The sequence below is a fragment of the Bos grunniens genome, chromosome 15, assembly GCF_055505025.1.
Source record: "Bos grunniens cultivar Pamir isolate PY7600 chromosome 15, Bosgru_T2T1.0, whole genome shotgun sequence".
Taxonomy (NCBI): domain Eukaryota; kingdom Metazoa; phylum Chordata; class Mammalia; order Artiodactyla; family Bovidae; genus Bos; species Bos grunniens.
Window position 1 is genome coordinate 14,373,874 of NC_141179.1, and position 15,166 is coordinate 14,389,039.

The following is a 15,166-nucleotide window of genomic DNA, read 5'->3' on the forward strand; positions in this document are numbered from 1 at the left end:
AATATAGTAAGTATATGTAGTTTTTATATGCCAAGGGATTATGTTCTAAAAGTTGCTGTAAATTCATACTTACATTAGAAAAGGGAGAGACATTTCTTAACTCCAAATTCAGTTCTCAATTGAGACAATCAGTGGCATATGCAATTTTACCTTTTTGAAGAGAACAGTTCTACTATAGGAGGACATTTTCTCACTTCCTTGCTGTCTGCCATTTGGCTCTGAGAGGTATGTTTACCTATAGCACTTTAGAATAGTTTCCTTCCTACTGTATGGTTGAAGGACTTAAAGATAATCAGAGTATTTTCCTCTTCTCATCAATCCCTATTATTATTTATTCATATTTATTCTGAGACTGCAACTCCCAGAAAAGATACCAAAGGAAGTAGAGGGATGGACTAGCAGTGGCTCAATGAATTGCAGATCTATATGGTTCACATGGTAATCTTATACACGGGTAGAGAGAGGGGAATACCTTCTGATTTGTAGATATTAAAATTACATTATTCTTCTGGTACTCTATCATAGGTTCACAGTGACAGAGAACCAAGTAGTAAGTTATCAGAGTACATCTCAGCCTACTAGTGCCTTGGTAGAAAAATACTTGCTAGATTACTGGAAGTTAGAGTGAGTGAACATTAACTTGGTCCACCTAGCAATTAAGCAGAATCGTTCTATCAGTACACTGTGTAGGAGTAAGAACAATCTCACAACAGTTTATGTTAAATATTAAATCCTCTCCTCTGGAGAACTCCTCTTGTTCTAAGATAAATAAAAAGTACCTGTAAAATCATATGGCACAAAGGAAAGGTGATGTTACCCTGAAGACCCAAGTGAAGAAAATGCTCATGAGAAAATGTTTCATTAAAGGAAACGTAAGAAAATTGTACAAAGCATTTGCCTTGCAATCTTAAGGAAAAGAAATAGGAAATCATAAGGAGAGAACAATTTGAGGTGAAAGAGAAGTAGTTAAAGATAAGCTGCCAGAAAATGAAAAATATAAAATCAGAAATGAAGTATATATTGGAAGCAATAGAGAGCAAGTTAGCAGCTTAGAAATCTCATCAATAATATGTAGGTTAAACCCAAGAAGTTTCTAGTGTAAAGAGAAAAAATATTTCTGCAGAGAAGATAACATAAAAGAATAGAAATGAAGACACTATTTCACAAATTCTTAGCTGGGAAAAATACATAACACATGGAAATCTAAAGAAAGAAAGTTATATAACCTTAGTGAGATATGTAAAAGGAAATTTGAATGTTCTGAAAGGCTTACCTTGTTTTTGGATATATAAAGACATGCAGATGTGAATTCAAAGGTATGATAGAAGAAAATATAACTTGAGTTGCCAAATGCACCTGTTTGTGGCAGATTAAAGAGGCTCACATCCTAAGCTGATGAAAAAGATTTTCAAATAGGCATATGAAGGAATATCTACAAGAGTAAAGAAAAAGTTCTCTAACCATTAGAGCTATAAAAATGGCATAATATTAGGTGCCATATTAATGTGTTACATATATCAAGAGAAAAAAATAATTTCAATAGATTCTAAAAACGTACTTGATAAAATTCAGTGCCCACACCTAATTTTTTAAGTCTTAAAAAATAGTATGAACATGTGTACTTTACATAACGAAGAATATTTTAGCCAAAAATCCAACATTGTAATGAAGCTCTAAAGATATTCTCTTTAAAGAACAAGACAATATTTCCTACTTTGTTCTAGATGTTTTCAACAATGCAACAGACACAAAAGTAAAACAAGAAATACAACCATGGAAAAGGAAAAGACATTTATTACTGAACATAATATGACTATATATACAGGCTATCAGTTTCTGACTGACTTAACCAAAGATGGAAAAGAGAAAGGATGTGAATATATTGAGAGAAGGAGTAGATACAGCATCTATTTCCATATTTTCCTAAATAGAGGGACACCTGTTAGAATAGAAAAAGGGTTCCTTTTATTGCTCTGCGCCTGCCCTTTTACACTGGACTCATATCTCCATTTGACATGAAAGTAACCAACAATGCATGTGCCTCTACCAAACAGAATACTTAAAAACCTCTCTTGGTTCTGGAAATAAACTTAGCACTAGCAAGACCACATCCTTCTCAGGGTTAAGGGAGAAAGCATTCAGTGCCCAGGAATTTGCAAACAGTATCTCTCCAGCTCTGCGATTTTCCAGGAAGCTCATGTTCCTTAGAAAAAGGCCTTAAGAATGACTAATGCACAATAAATGGGTAAAACTCAATAGTTTTCTTACATACTGTCAATAATTATTTAGAAGATATAATGTGGGAAAATTCCATTTACACTAGTGAACAAAATAGTTACTAGGCCTAATCTTAAGAAGAAAAGCATAGCTTTATAGGTACAGGAATCAAGTTTACTGTGGAATAGAAAAAGAAATGTGAGTAAAAGAGATAATGTTTATGGGAGGTATTAATAATAAGTTATACAAGAAGATATATCTTCTGAAATTCTTCATTCAGCTTTGTGAACACAGTCTTAAAGTTTGCTTGGAAGAACAAATGTATGAGAATAACATTTTCAAAGCACAAAATGAAGTAGAAGGACTTGCCCCCACCAGATATAAAAATAATTATAAAATTTCAATAAATAAAGGAATGTAGTACTGACGTGAGAAAACCAGATCAGTAGTGGGAAGGTCACATGCTAAACAAAATCTTAGCATATATGTGAAATGCATGATAAAGGATGCACAGAAAATCAACAGAATGATTAAACTGTCTGATGATTGAATATGGGGGAGTTGATTACCTTCTAAAAATAAAGATGCCAAAACATGAATATTACTGGTTTTCTCCTGCATCTTTTTGACTTTTTTTATAATCAAGGAGGAAAGTTTTAAACAGTATTTCTGGGGTATCCTATAGAAGCCCATCCAATACAGGGATTAAAATGATGAGAAAGGCTCTGAGGAGGTCAGGATTTGGCTCTGCTTCTATCTAGTTGTGTAAGCTCGGATAAGTTATTTCATCATCATAAGTGTCCTAAGATAAAGGATTAATCCTAAAGTAAAGGATTTGAATTTTATTTTCTTCAGTTTCCCCATCCAACACTAAAATTACATGTTCTGAAGTATGAAAGGATCAAATCTAACTACCATGCAAAACACCATCTTTGTAGGGGATTGTAACATGAAGTCAAGAGTCAGGTTGTCTGTTCCAACCTTGGTTCCAACATTTACTGGTTCTGTCATCTTTGGGAAGTTTTTCTTCCTCTCTGTATCTGTTTCCTCAATGAGAAATAAACTGAGAGTATTGATAGTACTTTGTAGGTTTGTTGTCAGAAATAAAGCAATGTATGCAAGTGCATAAAATGTTGCCTGGCCTTTACCTGCTCAGTAATATTTTTATTTCAACTTGAGAAAAAATTATGCCAAGAGCATAATTCCAACACCACCTACCCATCCATTCAAGCACAATGAAATCAAGGCCCTCTTCCTGACTCTTGTGAAGGAGATTCTGACACACATTAGTAGGAAAGGCATGCTGTGTTTAGGAGAAGAACTCTTCAGATGATTCTGATTCTCTGCCCTTTTGTTTCACTCCCAATCTTAAACACTATTAGCACTATCTTTGAAATAGAGCATCAGTTATTCAAACTCTATAACAGGTGAGTAACACTGGGTATTAGCATATTTAAGACTGGTCAATTCAGTGGAATAAAAATTATATATTCTGTTTCAGTTTTTTGATGCATGTGAAGGAGGGTCCATTTGATTTTTTTTCTCAACACAACAGTATTTCCAGAACAGTTTTCACCTAATTCAGTTTGGGAAGTGCTGCTGCTGCTAAGTCACTTCAGTCATGTCCGACTCTGTGCGACCCCATAGACGGCAGCCCACCAGGCTCCCCTGTCCTTGGGATTCTCCAGGCAAGAACACTGGAGTGGGTTGCCATTTCCTTCTCCAATGCATGAAAGTGAAAAGTGAAAGTGAAGTCGCTTAGTCATGTCAGACCCTCAGCGACCCCATGGACTGCAGCCTCCCAGGCTCCTCCGTCCATTGGATTTTCCAGGCAAGAGTACTGGAGTGGAGTGCCATTGCCTTCTCTGTGGAAAATGCTAGACAGAATTTAAATGCATTTTAACATTCATAAATCAAGCATGTACCAACAATATACTTTTATATCCAAAGGTGGATGAAAGTCTAGTTGAAATTGAATTCTATTAAGCTATTATTTCATTTTTCAACTGTATTCATAAATGGCTATTGTTAGGTTTTTTTGAAATTTTCAATTAATCAGGTCTTTAAAGCCTAAGGTCCCCCGTGCAAATATATGCTATTGTTCAGTAGTTTTATTACTGCTTTATTTTGGGCACTCTAGCACCTCACTGTTCATCGCAGCACTGTTTATAATAGCCAGGACATGGAAGCAACCTAGATGTCCATCAGCAGGTGTTTTCTTAAAGATGGTTGCATAGTAAAAGTTTCCCTGGAGTCTAAAATAAGATTTATACAATGCTTTTAGTAACTAAAATGTAAATTAAAAGATTTCTTCATGTTAAATTTCATCTTTGTTTTATTTCAACTGAAATCAAAGTCAGAATCACTCATGGATGTTAATACTACTGATCGGTTTTATTTGCTCTAACCCTTGTTGATCATCTACTTTTCTGGAAACACTCAGGCAGTTGTTAATGTCTTCACAATGCCCAGAGCAGGGACAGGTGTCTTTGATGACAGCTTGGATCAAGGAAGGGGTCATGTTTGACAGAGAACATTTCCACAGCCATAGTAAACCTTGACCCAAGAGAAATGGGAAACAGTAGGAACCTTCTCTTATCATTTCGCCTGACCCACCACAAGAGATGATTCCATGGACCAAACTGAGTTAGTGGGAAAGTAGGCTTTTATATTTGGCACGAAAAAGAGGAGACATAACTTTTCTTAATTGATGTGGAAAATCCTAAATCTGTGGCATCAGAAAGGATATTGAGTTTTTATAGCCATCGTCGTTCTGGCTAGGGTAGCAATTTCCTGAACAATTTCATATGTAACATGTTTTAGAGATAAGGAATAAGAGAGGAGTTCATTCACATACTGAGCAATCTACCTTTAGAGGTTTTCTTCCTTGCTGTAATTGTCAAGTTGATAATTAAATTTGAGTGCATTGGGGATAAATTTGACTTTTTCCATAAAATATCTTAATATTTCCTAAACAGTGTTACCTTAATAAGTTTGGAAAGTGAAAATGATTTGAAATAAGAACTTGAAACTGCGTTAAAAGTCAGTAAATCTGGAAAATGGAGATTTTCTCGGTGACCGGACAAGTCACTGAGCCAGCTAGAAAATTAGAATAATTAAGCAATTTCAGTTTATAGCATTAATTTTTTAGCCTTGGAGAAAGAAACTTATTGTATTTAAATAACTTTTTTGTCTGCCAGATTCTAATATTTATTTTAAATTAATTTCATATTTTTTAGGTGACCACTATACTCACTTTGAAAGAGTTGTGAAGGCTCTTCTGATCAATGCTCTAGATGAATCTTTTCTGGGAACATTATATGGTAAGTTAATAATATAAATGGAGCAATCGGGTTTTTTTCCCAATTTTTAAGCAATCTCATTGTTCATGTGTCTGTGTATACTAAATAAAACCAAGGAGACCCAATCTTAAGGCCCTCCAGTTGTTCCCTCTAGGATCAACTATACCAAAAGTCCATTCACATCACACACTTGTTGGTGTTTATTATTTGTGATATGTGAAAGTACAAAAGGAATATTTTCCCTCTCCTTTGAGAGTTCACAGTGAACTTGAGGATATAGGGCATATATTAATAAAGCAATAGGGTAACTCAACACCAATGCATTGTCCCAGCCTAAGCTTTAAGCTCCTCTAATTTCACCAAACATTATATGCTTTTTTATGCTTTTGTGCCTTGTTGTTTCTCATTAGAGTATAATCCCTTTCTACTCTAGATTTTCTAAGTGAGTGTAAAGTAATTTCCACTATGAAAGTTATCTGTGACCCACTTTAGTAATATTTCTCATTCCCTCATCTATGCTGTTATCCTGAGTGTGGTGGCACTGATACATATGCACTTCTCAAATGTATTGAAACTGTATTTTTGCCTTCCTCCCTTCTTTAAGAGTGTGGAAAGAACCATACTTGCTATATACATACCCCTTGCATCTAGCTCAGAATCTGCCTCTTAATAAAGACTATAAATAATGCTGAATATCTACCTACATGCCAAAGAAAGATTTCATTCAAACTGTACTGAACAAATATCCATTGAGTGTCTACTAAGGGCCAGGCATTATTTGAGAAAAACTGCAAGAATATCGCAATAACTATATGACATAGACGAGTCTTGCCCTTGTGTTGCTTAAAGTCTACTGGGAGAGACAGACAATGAGTAAACAAAGATATAATATCATGTCAGCTGGAGATTCGTTCTTGAAAAATCATAAAACAGGATAAGGAGACCAAGAGTATATAGGACAGAAAAGTCTGTGTTAGATTGCTCAAAAAGGTCCCCCAAGTGTTATCTTCTGAACAGAAACCTGAATGAAGTGAGGGAGGAAGCAATGCATGAATGTAGCAGAGAGCACAGCAAGTGTAAAGACCCTTAGGAAAGAATAAGTTTGAGGTGTTCAGGGAACAATTAGAGGGCCTGCGTGGTTTCTTCCATTCCCTAATACTCTAATGGAATGATTTTCTTCAACTTTACTGGGTTTTTTTTTGTTTTTTGTTTTTTTAATTTGTTTCTAATCAACCAACCAAGTATCTGCTTAAAGCTATGGGAAGAAATCTTTAACTGTTCCATTATTTAAATATTTTATAAGGGCAAAGTGATTGTTTTTGTTGTTGTTGTGATTGTTCCCCTGAACAGATGGCACCAGGCAGAAATCATATGCACAAGATATGTTGACTTCTCTTTATTATTTGGATAACCGCTTTGTTCAGCCTCGTCTAGAGAATTTAGTCTCTAGAAGTCGTTGGAAAGAGAAATACAAGGTATACAGTTTTATTTGTTTTTGAATCTCTGGTTGAGGGTGGGGTAGGATAGGAGTGACAGTCTTCTTGGAATTTCAATAACCAGTCACACTTCTTTAATTAATCTTCTAAATTATTAGCATTTTTCTTTGTTAGATAATCAGCTTGTTTCTTGTCTCTTCTAAGGCTATAATTGTTTTAATCATTCCCACTTGTTATATCTATCCAATAATTAAGTAGTTATAAATGATAATTTTAAAACATCTCTAGGGCTTAACCCATCTGGTAAAATGAGGAAATTGTCTCACAGGATGTTAACTGTTGCAGTAAAAAAGAGCTCCGTTGTTAAAGAAGGTTGAGAAACAGTAGGTTTAACTTAACTGCTAGAGGGCTTTTCAAGAAGCATTATGTGTGAATTTATATTGTAAATCGTCAAGAACACAATGTAGAATATAATACTTTCCAAATTTATGTTATACTATGAGGCTTCTTTTCGTAAAATACCTATTATTACCTTCTAGGATATTGGTTCCCATAATAGAGAAACCCTGACCTATGTGGTCTTTGACATCCTTCTCCACCTTAAGATTTTGTAATTCTACCAATTTGGGAGAAGATTGTTTTTAATTTATAAGATCTAATTGATTCCATGTTATCCCCCTAGATTTCTATTTTATGATCTCTAATAGTAGAGGCTGTCCTATATGATTTACAAGATTTTTTTCCCTCCCTACTTCTAACTTTTTATCTTTTAATAATTAGCAAGAAGAAAAAGGCAAGATAGTAGAAGTTCAAGTTCTATATAGTCAGTCTTTCTAGCACCTAAATCATTAGCTACTCTCCCTCATTTCGTGTCAGGAGATTTGGCTTCATCCAGTGCCTGCTGCTGCTATACATTGGAGAAGGAAATGGCAACCCACTCCAGTGTTCTTGCCTGGAGAATCCCAGGGACGGGGGAGCCTGGGTGGGCTGCTGTCTGTGGGGTTGCACAGAGTCAGACACGACTGAAGTGACTTAACAGCAGCAGCAGCAATGCCTGTTCAGCCTTGTATTACTTGAAGATAAATTAGCTACAAATGGTTTAGGTTTAAGGAACAATTATGGGATTACAAAAGAAAAAAAGAGTTAGAAGACTTCAGTTTGGAGGATAGATTGAGTTTAGGGGGCTTCCCTGGTAGCTTAGCTGGTAAAGAATCTGCTTGCAATGTGGGAGACCTGGGTTCGATCCCTGGGTTGAGACGATCCCCTGGAGAAGGGAAATGGTACCCACTCCAGCATTCTGGCCTAGAGAATTCCATGGCCTGGATAGTCCATGGGGTCACAAAGAGCTGGACGTGACTAAGTAACTTTCAGTCACTTGAGTTTATATATTTCTTTTTGACTTTGAGTGATTTTAACTTCCATGCATTCCAGTTCTTCCTCAGATAGAGAAAATACTTACCCACTTTAAAGGGAAATATTTACTGATTTTTAAGGTAAAGTACATGGCACAGCTCTTAGGATATGGTATAATATATATCATTGTCTTTAATAGAAATAAAAGCATATTGATCATTTAATTTTGCCAAGTAATTTATATGCAAAGTAAAATGTTTTATCTGATCTTCAGAGTAACCCCCAAAGAAAGGTACTACTAGTTCCTCTATTTTACAAATGAGAAAATTGTAACCCAGAAAAACTTAATAACATAAGGTTACACAGCTAGTAATTAGTCAGGCCAATGTTTGAACCAAGCACAAACCTTAGGTTTAGGGTTTCTCAGACTTCAAAGCCCATCAATTCTGCTGTAATATGTTTTGCATACTATGATAGGTTATGCAGAATTTGGATAACCCAATGTTGAAATGATAACTGTAAGTTACAAGATAATATTAGCTTAAAAATTTAGACACGTAGATAATCAATTCAGTACGATCTTGTTCAAAATAGGTTATGCTGCAAGAAATAAATAATGTGACAAAGTAAACCAACAGTGAAAACCTCAACAGCTTAACTAAACAAAATTTTATTTTTCACTTGTGTGTTCACTGTGAGTCAATAGGGGTGCTCTGTTAATTGTAGTCACTCAGGGAGCCAAGCTGATAGAACTTGCATCTCAGTATGTGCTTTGAATTCCAGAGAAGCAGGAAGGGAAGATGGTTAGTCACCTATTTACTCTGAATGTCAGCCTATAGTGACACATGTCATGAAGTACCATGAAATAAGAGAAACAATAAAAAGTACAAGACAATGTTGCTGTGAATTATAAATGTAAAAAGGAAACTCTACTGGATACTTAATTACTGTCAGGCTGATAGAGAATGCAGATTAGTGACCCTGTTAATATGCTCATTGTGTGCAGCTCAAATATTGTGGTAAACTAATCCACACTACTAATTAGAATAGGAGTGTCTAGCACAGGCCTAGAGCCTAAGCAAAACTGCTCAAGCACAAGTAATTTCACAGCTTAATAAAGCTTATTTATGAATGCCAAATATTTTCTCTGTTTATTCATTGCTAACTCAGCTATTAGACTGGCCATAGCAATACTGGCAATCTAGCAATCCTGGTTCAAACTTGTTTGTTTTCATAGTACTTTAGTAAGCAACTACAGGAGAATTAAATTATTTCTGGGATATTTTGTGGAAAATATAATTCATGCAATGGAGACTAAATGTGATCTTTTTTTTTCTTGATTTTTATTAACCTAAATGAATTGATCTTTTAATTATATTATCCTGAATTTTTTTTCTGCTCATTCTTTCCTATTTTAACTAATTACAACATCTGGAGATAAGAGAGATAAGAAGTAAATTAAAACCTTAGTAGTAACTTACAAGTTTGAGAGAAATGAAGCTAGTTTCTTTCTTCATCTGGTTTCTTTTCTTTTAACAGCCTAAATTATAATCCATTTTTAAAATTTAAATATATCTTGTCAAACACCTACTGTGTGCTCAATACTAAACTGAGACATACCAGTGTGTTTTGCTCTTATATCTTATTATATTATTATGATTCCTATTCTTAATTTTAATTTGGTTGGGCTCTTATATTTGATTTTGTTGTTGTCTTTCTTATCCTTTAAACTTTCATTACATTTTGAAATTATTTTCAGGAGCGAGTAGAAAATTATTCTAGTGTAGATATCCAATTGAAGACATCTGAGAACTGTTTGTGCCAGGCTTGTGGGTTGTATCGCCACTGTGAATACTCAGTGCATTTATCAGGAAAGTTGTATGACACCAGGACCATGGAAACAGATGATTTCATGTCACACGATAAACAGGTATTTTTCCCCCTCTCATTTTAGTTCTTAAAAATCAGAAATTTTCACTAAATAAGCCTGTATGGTTAACCCTAACTTCTTTTCACAAATGAAGAAAGCACCAGGAGAAGAAAAAAGAGCACGGGGAAAGAGTGTGCCATTTTTTAATGTAAAAATGTATGTTATACATCAGATTCACTCCAAATTCAGTCAGGTACTAAAATCAGTGCATGTTGTCTAAGTGTACATCACCCAAACTAGGAGAGGGTGAGGGGTGTGAGCGAGAGGGGATAAGGATGAAAAGGGAGGTAACTGAGCCAGAGGAAGAAGAAATCCCTTTTGAGTCCCAAGGAGAATTTGACCCCAATGGAAATTTTAGGCCAGATCATCTACCAAATTGACAATCCACAAACAAATAATTAAAGATGGCAACCCACTCCAGTACTCTTGCCTGGAAAATCCCATGGATGGAGGAGCATTGTAGGCTACAGTCCATGGGGTTGCAAAGAGTAGGACACGACTGAGTGACTTCACTTCACTATAGATGGTAAAGGGTCTGCCTGCAGTGTGGGAGACCAGGGTTTGATCCCTGGGTTGGGCAATCCCCTGGAGGAGGGCATGGCAACTCACTCCAGTATTCTTGCCTGGAGAATCCCATAGACAGAGGAGCCTGGCGGGCTACGGTCCATAGGGTCGCACAGAGTCAGACGCAAATGAGTGACTAACACTTTCAAATTCACCCCAGTAATGAGGTTTGAAGGAAAACTGTGCTTCAACTTAGACTACATCAGTGGTGTTTCAGAGCCTAGAACCATCACTGTATATTTAAGGTACTATTAATTTTGAATGAATAGACAAAACAGAAGAAAATATTTTAAATATATGAAGTATCTGATAGACAAGAGCAGAACAGTACAGTGTGAAGACAGAAAAAAAAAGATGCAGATGCAGACTACTTCTCTTTATTTTTTACTCTTTGTAAAATGATTACACTTACAAGTACAAAAAATAGTAAAATTGAGAGCTTCCTCTAGACTTCCCTCTGTAGATTCCTCATCCACTGATACAGAGGACCAACTGTATATTTATTTTTAAAAACTCCATGTCTACATGGGTCCATGCAGTTCAAACCTATGTTGTTCACGGTTTAACTATACTATTTTTACACCTGTGGTTGGTTTAATCTGCAGATAGAGAAGCCCAAATGTAAAACTCTGGCATCTGCAGATTTTGCTATCAGGGAGGGTCCTGGAACCAACCCCTGAGGATAGTGAGGAGTGGCTATAGTTTTAGCTACAACAGTCTTGGATAGAGTACTGAGATCAGAGCTCTGGACCACCAGCTTGTGGTGATATCTGAGGGCATTACAGGAGAAGGAAATCACCTGGAGGAAAGAGACTTGAGATCTGAAAGGCAGTTAGGAGGACTAACAAGTTTTTCAGTTTTGCCCATAGTCTGTCCAGACTCCTCAAGACACTTAAGATCCAGTGAGAAGAGGCATTAAGTTTCAGGCAGATGGCCATGTGTAATAAAAAAGGTGAAAAGTGAAAGTGTTAGTCATTCAACTGCCTCCGACTCTTTGCCACCCCGTGGACTGTATGGCTTCTCTGTCCATGGAATCCTCCAGGCAAGAATACTGGAATGGGTTAGCCATTCCCTTCTTCAGAGGATCTTCCCAACCCATGGATTGAACCCAGTTCTCCTGCACTCAGGCAGGTTCTTACCATCTGAGCCACCAAGGAAGCCTAACCACGTGTAATGCATCCATGCAAAGAACAGGCTGAGAGGGAATAGAATCCCTTAACTCAGCTTGTTGCACTTAACGTTTTTAGCTGTGCTTTGTTACTCAGTCGTGTCCGACTCTTTGTGACCCCGTGGACTGTAGCCCGCCACGCACCTCTGTCCATGGGATTCTGCAGGCAAGAATGCTGGAGCGGGTTGCCATGCTCTCCTCCAGGGGATCTTCCCAACCCAGAGATCGAACCCAGGTCTCCTGCATTGCGGGTGGATTCTTTACGTCTGTGCCACCAGGGAAGCCCAGTGTTCTTAGAGACCTGGAAATAGACAATAGACTTCTTCCCATCCCTCTTTCCTTGAAGATCTTTTCTCTTTCTTCTCCATACTTTAATTTCCTTAAGGAACTGGTTGCTTCTCTGTATATGAGGGCCTAAAGAAATACCTCAAAAAGCTACCCACAGTGTTAAAAACGTGTATAAAATGTGCATAATGCATGTTCATTGTATTTCCTTGCTTCAGTTTGTTAAACAGTGTCGATTCACATTCCTATGTGTTATGTCTAATAAATTACAGATCAGATATTTCTGTTGCTTTGCAGTCACCATCTTCTGCTTTAGGAAAATTGGATGACAATTTTTAGCTTTGTTTCTGATTAATCTTTGGCTATGTCAGGCCCCTAGTTCACACTGATAACTGAGATGACTCAGTTATCTTCAGATTTATCAGTTCATAGAACTATCCTAACCCTACACAGTGGATTAAGGATCATTTCTGTATCACTTATCTGCTTTGAGATAATAATCACAAAACATACCATTTCTCTTTCTCTCTGGCAATTTTTAAAAATATTGTCTTATCTTGTTAGAATAGCGTCTCTATTTTTTTTTTTTTTTCTTTTTCTTTTGGCCACACTGTGTGGCTTGTGGGATCTTAGTTCCCCAACCAGATACTGAACTTGGGCCCTTAGCAGTGAAAGCACTGAGTCCTAACCACAGAGCCCCCAGATAACTTCCCCCAAGTAGTGTCCTTAATGTTTAGAAATGCAATTAGTTAATTAAAAGTACTGTCTAAATACATTTCTGGACATTTAAGGACACTATTCTAGCAGTATAGATTTGATTTACTTGCTTTTAGAACTTCATGTAAATAGAATGCTACAGTATAAGCTGTGTTGTATAAACATTAATTCATAAGGTATAGTTGGCTGTGACAATACACTAAAACAGGGAAAGGGTGAAAGGAGAGGTCCACTTGCAGTGTATGCAACAACTGTGTACATTTACTGTGTATATTTACTGCTTTTTATGAAGCCTTACTAACAATGATTTAGGCTCTTCCATATAAAATGTGCTCACATTTGGGGGAAAAAAAATAGTATGAGAATATTCTAAAGGTAATTTTGGGTTTATTGACCTCCAGGGTCACTAAACTAAGTGTAAGGTAGACACCAAGAGGGTAGGAATTAGAAATGAAAAGGATTCTCAGTAGATAGTTTTGTTTCATACTGGAAAAAGAAATTAAAATAGAAAATCTTAAACACTTCTCCTTTCCTTTTGTTCCAACTCAAAATCTTTATACAAATAAATTCTTGTTTTGTGGAAATACAGAATACAATGTAATAAAAACAAAAAATTGTATTATTCTTCTACCATATCTTACCTAGACCAGCCATAAGAGAGTTCTCCTGCATCATCTACTTGAATGGCAGAAATGGACTTCCCCGTAGAGTTCACTGCGACTGTTGTATTATCTTTGTATTTAAAGTGGGAGGTATTGGCAGCTGAACTGTAATTTATATGACTGGTTTGATGATAATGTTTCAATGGGAACAGTGCTTACAGTAAGCAAGCCATGAACAGTAATACCTGATTGTTTCTGATGATCTGAAAAGCAGATTTTCCCAAATCATACAGAAATACCGATGTGCTTTTCATCAGCATTTTGAAATTTTAAGAAACGTTAGAAAATATCCCAAATGCCATCTTTACAAAACAATGCATCAAAGCTGTTACTGACCATCATATTTAACTTTTATTCATTTTTGCCAATATACTTTTGTATTGTTTATTTAACTCATCACCTGTGTGATCCCTACAGTGTGACTTCAGAAAAACAGCACAGTTCTTTGCCAGATAGAATACAAGTTGCATAGGTCAATAACGTAACTGTATCACTCTTACTGAATTCACGAAAGCATAACCCATCATGTATGTAGACACAAAGACAAATAACATAAATTAGGAGGAACTTTGTCTATTTCCTGAGGTTACTCCATGAGAATAAGATTGGTCATGTTATAAAATTTGAAGTCCTTTCTGATGCATTTTCTACAGTGAGTGAAATAATGTAGGTACAGTTACATTTAATGAGGTCAGTGCGGTGACACTGTTTTCCAATTTTAGCTATAGATGTGTGTAACAAACTACACATTGCAAACATTCTAAAAGAGAATGGATGGTTGAGTTCACAAGTAGAGTATTCTTAATCATAAGATCCTAGAAGTCCACATAAACATAGAAATAAAAGTGTTTACAGTTTGCTAATAATAAAATATTAATGTTTATAATTACATCAGACTCATTAATTAAGGGGCTTCCCTGGTGGTTCACCTGGTAAAGAATCCACCTCCAATGCAGGAGACCCCAGTTTGATTCCTTGGTTGGAAAGATCCCCTGGAGAAGGGGTAGGCTACCCACTCCAGTATTCTTGGGCTTCGCTGGTGGCTCAGACAGTAAAGAATCTGCCTGTAATGTGGGAGACCTGGGTTCGATCCCTGTGTTGGGAAGATTCCCTCGAGGAGGACATGGCAACCCACTCCAGTATTAGGGCTATGCAGGGGGCACTAAAGAACCCGCCTGCCAGTGCAGGAGAGGTAAGAGATGCAGGTTCAGTCCCTGGGTGGGCAAGATCCCTGGAGAAGGCAATGGCAGCCCACTCCAGTATTCTTAATCCCATGGACAGGAGCCTGGAGGGTTACAGTCCATGGGGTCACAAAAGGTCAGAAACAACTGAAGTGACTTAGCACACATTAATTAAGATAAAAAATATAACTAAACACAAAGTTATTTTTTGCTTTGCAGAATGTTTTGGAAAAAAAATATTTGGTTAAAAGTGCTCTATTTTTAATATTGGTATGAGAGCCTGTTTGAGTTTACATGTTTGTAACAGGAGTTCCCAACCTCTGGAGTCTAATGCCTGATAATCTGAGGTGG

The 15,166-nt window shown here is 36.5% G+C and overlaps 1 protein-coding gene across 21 annotated transcripts in view; it reads left to right on the top strand.

Annotated features, from left to right (window-relative positions):
* Nucleotides 1–15,166, top strand: part of CCDC82 (coiled-coil domain containing 82) — a 31,454-nt gene that overhangs the window by 11,366 nt on the left and 4,922 nt on the right. For 17 of the 21 annotated variants that reach the window (XM_086338928.1, XM_086338921.1, XM_086338926.1 and 14 more), the window contains 3 exons: nucleotides 5,457–5,540; nucleotides 6,870–6,994; nucleotides 10,068–10,238. In XM_086338928.1, the coding sequence (XP_086195054.1) occupies nucleotides 5,457–5,540; nucleotides 6,870–6,994; nucleotides 10,068–10,238 (380 nt within the window). The remainder of the gene's footprint in view (nucleotides 1–5,456; nucleotides 5,541–6,869; nucleotides 6,995–10,067; nucleotides 10,239–15,166) is intronic. The other 4 variants (XM_086338935.1, XM_086338937.1, XM_086338936.1 and 1 more) reach the window with 1 other exon arrangement.